This window comes from Tribolium madens, unplaced genomic scaffold (genome assembly GCF_015345945.1).
Source record: "Tribolium madens isolate multiple individuals breed KSU strain unplaced genomic scaffold, Tmad_KSU_1.1 Scaffold_19;HRSCAF=116;Tcas5.2_LG9, whole genome shotgun sequence".
NCBI lineage: Eukaryota > Metazoa > Arthropoda > Insecta > Coleoptera > Tenebrionidae > Tribolium > Tribolium madens.
In genome coordinates, this window is record NW_025400983.1 from 1098358 (window position 1) to 1106029 (window position 7672).

The following is a 7672-nucleotide window of genomic DNA, read 5'->3' on the forward strand; positions in this document are numbered from 1 at the left end:
AAATAATTGCTTCAATTCTAATTTTAGACTGAAACAAAGAAATTTGAGCTATTTTCAATTCAATTTTGCTCGATTTTAATACAGAAATAATTCGAAATTAATGTATTTTGTAAATATAATTGCTTCAATCTTAATTTTAGGCTAAAATAAAGCAATTTGTGATATTTTCAATCGATTTGGCTCAATTTGAAGTTGGGAATCAACCTGAATCAAAGTATTACAACCAAATACTGAGTTAAATAAGAGTTTTCTTCCAAAATAAAGCAATTTGAGCTATTTTCAATACAATTTTGCTCGATTTTACTACAGAATTAATTCAAAATTAATGTTTTTTATTAAAATAATTGCTTCAATTCTAATTTTATACTGAAACAAAGAAATTTGAGCTAGTTTCAATTCAATTTTGCTCGATTTTAATACAGAAATAATTCGAAATTAATGTATTTTGTAAATATAATTGCTTCAATCATAATTTTAGGCTGAAATAGGACAATTTGTAATATGTTCAATCGATTTGTTTTCTTCCAAAATAAAGCAATTTGAGCTTTATTTTAATTAATTTTAATTAATTTAATTTAATATAGTTGATGTCAACTCGCCGGTGTGGTAACCCCGACATTGTCAAGAAAAAACGCCCAAAACGGTACATTTTGGGCTCCCAAGGTTGGCAAAAACGCACCATTTCCTACTTGTACGTAAATTTTACCATTTTACCCAAAAACCCAAATTTATTAGCATAGCAAACTGGTCCCCAAAACTGGGCGAAGCCTCCGTGGCCCGAAACATCGAGCTAGCCCTCAACACTTGGGGCCAATACGGCCATTTGAAATTCGAAAAACGCCCAAATCCCGATGCTGACATCATTGTGGCCTTTGGTAGTGGGTACCATGGGGATAGTAGCCCATTTGATGGTCCTGGGAATATCCTAGCCCACGCTTTCTTCCCCAATGAGGGCCCGGATGATGGGTTTGGAGGTGATATTCATTTCGATGCTGATGAAAATTGGGTCGATGGAAATGGGACAGATGGGACGGAGTTTTCCATGGTTGCGTTACATGAATTGGGACATTCGTTGGGTTTGGCCCATTCGCCGGTCTCTGGATCGATTATGTTCCCCTATTATCGGGGATTAGAAGGCGAAAAGGGGCTACAATTGGGCTATGACGATATTTTAGGGATGTATGAGCTTTACAGTGAGGCAATTAGCCCATTTTTTGGAAAAACCCACTAACTAGGGCTTCAAGTTCGCAGGAATATAGCAGAAGAAGTGACAAGTAGTGTTTCACCAACTACAACAAGTGTTGAAACTTCAACTTTTGGTGTTTCGCCAACTTTTGATGCTTCACCAACAACTTCTGCTGTTTCACCAAGTGTTGAAACTTCAACTGTTGGTGTTTCACCAACAACTTTTGGTGTTTCGCCAAGTGTTGAAGCTTCAACCCCCGTTGTGGTGTACCATGGAGATGCCGAATCCGTCGAAACCCACAAAGACCATGACCCGACCCATGGAATACCATCAACCAACTCGCCCAGTCTCCCAAACATCTGTGACGCTTCCTTCGACGCTGTTGCAGTTTTACGGGAAGAAATCTTCATTTTTAAAGAACAATACTTGTGGAGGCTTAAAGATTTATCCAAGATTGAACCAGGATACCCCATTCAGATCACCCAAATGTTCCCAGATTTGCCCAAAAGTACCAAAAATGTGGATGCAGCCTACGAACGAGCTGACGGAATGATAGTTCTATTCACTGGTACTGGAACCCTTTCGTTTTTTTTTTTGACCCAATGGTGGTGTTTTAGGGGACAAATTCTGGGTCTATGATGGTAAAAGGTTCATAGAGGGTAGTCCGAGACCCTTGACGGATTATGGTCTACCTGGCACACTTGATAAAATCGATGCGGTCCAAACCTGGGCCAGAAATGGTAAAACCTACTTTTACAAGGATGAGATTTTTTGGAGGTACAACGAAACGGAGGGGAGGATGGATGAGGGGTACCCCAAACTCATGGACCGGTGGAGGGGGGTACCACGTGGTCTCGACGCAGCTACCACTTTCAAAGGTTTGGGGTTTCCCGTGCCAAATACTTAATTTTTTCTCGTTTTCAGGAGTTACTTATTTTTTCAAAGATAGGTTGTACTGGAAGTTTGACAATGAGTGGATTATTATTTCGGAAGAGTCGCCCCTTCCAGCCCCCCAGCGTTGGTTAGGGTGTCCCGAAGACGAAGCAACTTTTTCCCAATTATTCAATTGAAACATTTTGTTTTTTCAATAAAAATTTATTGTGGCCAAAACCGGTCATATAATCGTTTTAATTCGTCCCAAAATACTAAACAAAGGACAGTATGGGGTCCCAATCTTAGATACATCGGTCCTACTCCCTTGTAAAATGCTGAAATTCCTTCAGTTTTGAAGATTTTGACCACACAGTCCAAGTAATTTGTATACAAAAGTCCTCTTCCGTGAGGGTCAACAGCTGAAATTTTTTGGTGGTTTTGGTGACTTCTAGGGATTTTTTCACTTACGTTGGTTATACAGCCTGGTCATTATTAGGTCAAAGGGGGTCATCATGACACTAATTGCCACGCCGCCTACCATACTGCCGCAAAAAGAGGTCAAAAGGGGCTTATCCGAAAAATATTCGTATTGATTCAAAAACTCTTTACTGTATTTGAATGAAGTCAATTGGGAGGTTGACCCGACGAAAGCTCGAGGAATGGAAGCCCCAGCCCCCCGAAATAGCCCCTTAATCTAAAAAAAAAAATTAAAATTAAAAACTGACCCAAAAAATCGGAATTTGAAAGGTTTGAAAGAAAAAACTTTTTCAGTTGCAACATTTTATTGAGACTTACTCCATTTTTTCGAAAAATTTTTTTGAACGCACTCCAAGTCCCCTCATGTTCGTGTTGGTGTCCCACAGCAATGGCCTTAGCCGCCTGCGATTGCAAATGCGTCTTGACTAGGAAAAAGGGGCTTGCTAAGTATTGCCCCACGACCCCTCCCGTCCCCCCCACAATCACACTTTTGTAAAATATTAAATTTCCCTCAATGTCGGTGACATAACCGTGATTTTCGCCGAATTGAAAGGTGCCCAATCGCATTCCGTTCATGATTAGTTGGACCCAAAGGGCCGGGATGAGGCCCTTTTGGAGGGCTAAAAGGCCGTCGTTTTTGGCCACGACGTAAGCCGCATGAGCGACGTTTTTGTAGTGGATTGTGTGTTGGTTTTTGGCTCGGAGTTCGCCTTGGAGTTGCAAGCGGGTCTTGAGGACTTCCAGGGGGTTGGTGAAGCAGCAAGCCGCCATTGCAGAGGCGCCGGCGATGGCGAAGTCCATCGGGCTTCATAGAGTTTGGACGAGGGGCCACTAAAATCTAGAAATTGTTATAAAAAAGGCCAACCATCAATGACTTCAATGAGTTTGGACTAAGTTCTAAAAATTACAAAAAAGGTGAAAATACAAGAAAGTCCATTGGAATGACTTCAAAGAGTTTGGACTAAGTTGTAAAAATTACAAAAAAGGTGAAAATACAAGAAAGTCCATTGGGTTTCAAAAACTAAGTTCCCACTAAATTATTCCCCAATTCGCCAAACTAGGTAAAAATACTAGAAAGTCCATTGGACTTCTTAAAGTTTGGACTCTGTTGTAACTAAGACTTTTATTAAAAAAACACTCCATATACATACAAAAAGTTCCAGTCGGCGATGGTGAAGTCTATTGGGCTTCACATAGTTTGGACTACAACTTAAAAATTAAAAAAAACACTAAAAGATACAAAAAAGTCCATGAGACTTCAGAGAGTTAAGAGGTCACTAAAATTTAAAAATTATTACAAATAAAATATAAGGGAGTCCAATCAGCAATGACGAAGTCCATTGGACTTAAGAGAGTTTGGACTAAGTTAAAAATAAAATCAGTAACAAATTTTGGACTAAGGTATATATATATACCACTAAATTCTAAAAATTAAATTACAATTAAATACAAAAAAATCCCTAGGATTTTATAGAGTTTGGACTAAGTTGTAATAAAAATCAATAACAAATTTTGTATTACGTTACCAATGAATTCCAAAAATAAAAAAAATTTGGAAACTTTAAATAAAATTACAAAAAAGTCTATTGGACTTCTCAGAGACCAATCATCGAAGGCAAAGTCTGTTAGACTACAAAGAGTTTAAACTAAGCTGTAATTAACATCAATAACAAATTTTGGACTACGTTACCAAAAAAAATTAAAAAGATTAGGTGAAAGATTGGACTTCTTAGTGTTTGGACTAAGTTGCGAATAAACCTTACGTTAAAAAAGGAAACTACTCGTTTTTATTCATTTTTAACTATTGAGATTCCTTTTTACCATTATTTCATATTTCTTGACTTAGTGATGGCGAAGTCCATCGGACTTCACAGAGAATAGACTAAGTTGTATCTAATTTTAATAACAAAATTTGAACTAAGTTACTACTGAATTCTAAAAATTAAAAAAATTGGAAATAGGTAAAAATACAAGAAAGATAATTGGACTTCTTAGAATTTGGACTCATGTTGCAACTAAAAATATTTAATAAAAAAATAAAAACACCAAATGTAGAGACAAAAAATTCCAGTTGGCGATGGTAATATCTTTTCGGGCTTCACARATGTTGTTTGGACTAATAAGAGTCCTTTGGACTTCAAAAAGTTTGGACTAAGTTGTAATTAAAATCAATAACAATTTTTGACTACGTTACTACTGAATTCTAAAAATAAAAAAATTGGTAAAATAGGTAGAAATACAAGATTCAATTGGACTTCTTAGTGTTTGAACTAAGTTGCTAAAACCTTACGTTAAAAAAGAACACTACGTAAAAAAATCCAAAAATATCTAGTTTAATTTTTTATTAATTTTTAACTATTGGACTTCTTTTTAAGTGATGGCGAAATTAAAATTGAGATTAAATTGTAGCTAATTTCAATAATAAAACTTGATCTAAGTTACCACTGAACTCTAAAAATTAAAATAATTGGACTTTCCAGAGTTTAGACTAAACTAAAACTTTAATAAAAAAATTAAAACACTAGGTTTAAATACAAGAGTTACAGCTGGCGATGGTAAAGTCCATTGGGCTTCATATAGTTTAGACTACAACATTAAAATTTAAAAAAATACAAAAAAATCTATCGGACTTCCTAAAGTTTTTTTTTGAATGATTCAAATTCAAATTAATTAAATGTGTGTTGTTTATTTATAAGGGCATGTTGTTATTAAAACAAAACACTTGGTGTAAATAAAAAAACAGTGTATTGGACTTCAGATAGTTTGGACTACAACCTAAAAAGTCAATCGGACTTCATAGGGTTTGGACTAACAAGCCACTAAAATCTATAGAGAAATATAAAGAAGTCCAATAAACGATGTTGAAGTCCATTGGACTTCAAATAGTTTGGACAAAAATTTTAAAAATACAAAAAAGGTTATCAGACTTCACGAAGTTTTGACTAAAATTTTACGACGTAATTGGACTTCTTTTTACCATTATTTTAGACTTTTTAAACACAAATTTTATTTTATTTTATTCACGAAAAAATCCAACTAACCTCTTGCTTAAATCGCCGTTGCCCAGCAATTGATTTGACCTTGACTGTTTATAACAATTTGAACCGACTTTTACTTTCGATTATTTTTGTTTTATTTTTTTCTCTTCATTCCCTTTGCGCAAACTCAAACTACAAAAATAAACAAAATTTCACGTGCATATGGTTTGGAATTAAGTGATTTAGTGATAAACATAATTTGAGAAGAGATAAGAAAAATTCATTAAAGTGTCCCTAATTAACATCAATTGTGAGTATTTTTTAATAAAAATCGGATTTTTGGCATTGTTAAATTAATTACAACAAAACGAAAATTTTAATTAATTGCATCAGCAATTTCGCCCATAATTATTAATTAATTTGAATGAAAATAGCAGTCACATGACCTGAAATCGAGTCATAAGAAAGCAAATATTATTATGTTTGTAGAAAAAATTCATTTATGTTGAATTAATTTCAGTATCTTGTAATAACATCCCACTTACCTATACTAAATCACAGTAAAAACACTCACTCTCAAAACCTAACCAAAATTCCTCAAAACTGATAACACTTGAGTTATATAACCCTCAATACGCGTGTTTAACAAGTTGCCTACCCCTTGCTCCTCAAAGATAATCCTCAATCCCTGCATCATCCCTCGATGTTTGTGCTGAAATCCCACTGCAATATTTTCGGATCCTTGAGTTTGCAAATGTGTCTTGACTAGAAAAACGGGGCTGCAGGCGATTTGCCCCGCAACTCCCCCAACTCCTCCCGCCAACACACTCTTATAAAACACTGTGCCCCCCTCACGGTCCAAAACCCACCCCCGGTCCTCCAAACTCTGGTAAATCCCCAATCTGACCCCATTGAGGATGAACTGCACCCAAAGGGCCGGCGAGAGGCCCTTTTGCAGGGAGAGGAAGCCCTCGTGTTTGGCGATGGTGTAAGTCGCGTGGATTATGTTCCGGTAGTGAACGGTGTAGTGCCCTTTGGCGTGGAGTTCCCCCTGGAGTTGCATGCGCGTTTTTAGGACTTCCAAAGGGTTGGTGAAGAAGCCGGCGCCCACGGCGGCGACACCCGCGATCATGAAGTCCATGGTTGGGGACTGGAGTTGTGCGAGAGTTGGGGTTTTTAACAAACCCACTTATCTTATCACTGTTATTATTAAATATTAACAGTCATTGTGGAAGCCTTGAATGATGCAAATTCGAATTAATTAAATGTGTGTTGGTTATTTATAAGGGCATGTTATTATTTGGTGTAAATAAAAAATATTGTATTGGACTTCAACCTAAAAAGTCAATTGGACTTCATACGGTTTGGACTAATAAGTCACTAAAATCTAGAAAAAAAATAGAAGCCCAATGAGCGATGGTAAAGTCCATTGGACTTCTCAGAGTTTGGACTACAAGTTTAAGATTAAAATAATTCTAGAAGAATATTGGACTTCAAAGAGTTTGGATTAAGTTATACTTAAAATCGATAACAAATTTTGTTCCACTGAATTCTAAAAATAAAAAAATTGAAAACGTATGCGAATATACAGAATAGTTTATTGGACTTTTCAGAGTTTGGACTCTACGTTGCAATAAAACTTTTATTAAAAAAAAGAAAATTTCAATTGGCGATGGTAAAATTTATTGGACTTTACTACTTACAACTTAAAAACTAAAAACAACACTAGAAAGTCAATTGGACTTTATAAAGTTTGGACTAAGAAGCCACTAAAATCTAGAAATATAGAAAAAAATTATAAAGAAAGCCAACCAGAAATGGTGAAGTCCACTGGACTTCTCAGAGTTTAAATTACGTTAAAAAAGAACACTACGTGTAATAATACAAAAATATAAAGTTTATGTAGCTTTTTATTTATTTTTATTATTTTAAATAGCTATTGGACTTCTTTTTTACCATTGTTTTAGACTTTTTGAACACAAGTTTCACAATTAACACTGTCAGGTTTTAATTATTATTATTTTATTTTGTTCAAGCTAAAAATCCAATTTTCAGAGAAAATTTAAGAATTTATTGCGTTCTGTTTTATCCACTATTTTTTATATTGTATTTTTTTTTAATTCAATATGTTTCAAAATTTATCAAAAAACATTTTTTA

General features: G+C 35.2%; 3 protein-coding genes across 6 annotated transcripts in view; 2 read left to right on the plus strand and 1 right to left on the minus strand.

Annotated features, from left to right (window-relative positions):
* The window catches only part of LOC123012491 (matrix metalloproteinase-2-like), a 3962-nt gene extending 1659 nt beyond the window's left edge, over window positions 1-2303 (plus strand). Inside the window, exons 3-7 of the mRNA XM_044410454.1 lie at window positions 585-691; window positions 736-1193; window positions 1245-1754; window positions 1804-2064; window positions 2111-2303. Of these exons, the coding sequence (XP_044266389.1) occupies window positions 585-691; window positions 736-1193; window positions 1245-1754; window positions 1804-2064; window positions 2111-2256 (1482 nt within the window). The 3' untranslated portion in view covers window positions 2257-2303. The remainder of the gene's footprint in view (window positions 1-584; window positions 692-735; window positions 1194-1244; window positions 1755-1803; window positions 2065-2110) is intronic.
* LOC123012511 (solute carrier family 25 member 35-like) lies at window positions 2266-6688 on the minus strand. 4 transcript variants are annotated; one of them, XM_044410508.1, is made up of 4 exons: window positions 6060-6139; window positions 2855-3374; window positions 2528-2753; window positions 2266-2478 (listed from the first exon to the last, which is right to left on the minus strand). In XM_044410508.1, the coding sequence occupies exons 2-4, from the start codon at window positions 3335-3337 to the stop codon at window positions 2282-2284; spliced, it is 906 nt and encodes a 301-aa protein (XP_044266443.1). In that variant the 5' UTR covers window positions 3338-3374; window positions 6060-6139; the 3' UTR covers window positions 2266-2281. The 4 variants fall into 4 exon arrangements, with proteins under 4 accessions (XP_044266443.1, XP_044266452.1, XP_044266459.1 ...); XM_044410517.1 differs by having other exon boundaries at window positions 2855-3367; window positions 6060-6122; XM_044410524.1 differs by lacking the exons at window positions 2855-3374; window positions 6060-6139 and adding an exon at window positions 6173-6688.
* The window catches only part of LOC123012503 (isocitrate dehydrogenase [NADP] cytoplasmic-like), a 10843-nt gene continuing 8871 nt past the window's right edge, over window positions 5701-7672 (plus strand). Inside the window, exon 1 of the mRNA XM_044410474.1 lies at window positions 5701-5824. The gene's annotated coding sequence lies outside the window, so the exon portion shown is untranslated. The remainder of the gene's footprint in view (window positions 5825-7672) is intronic.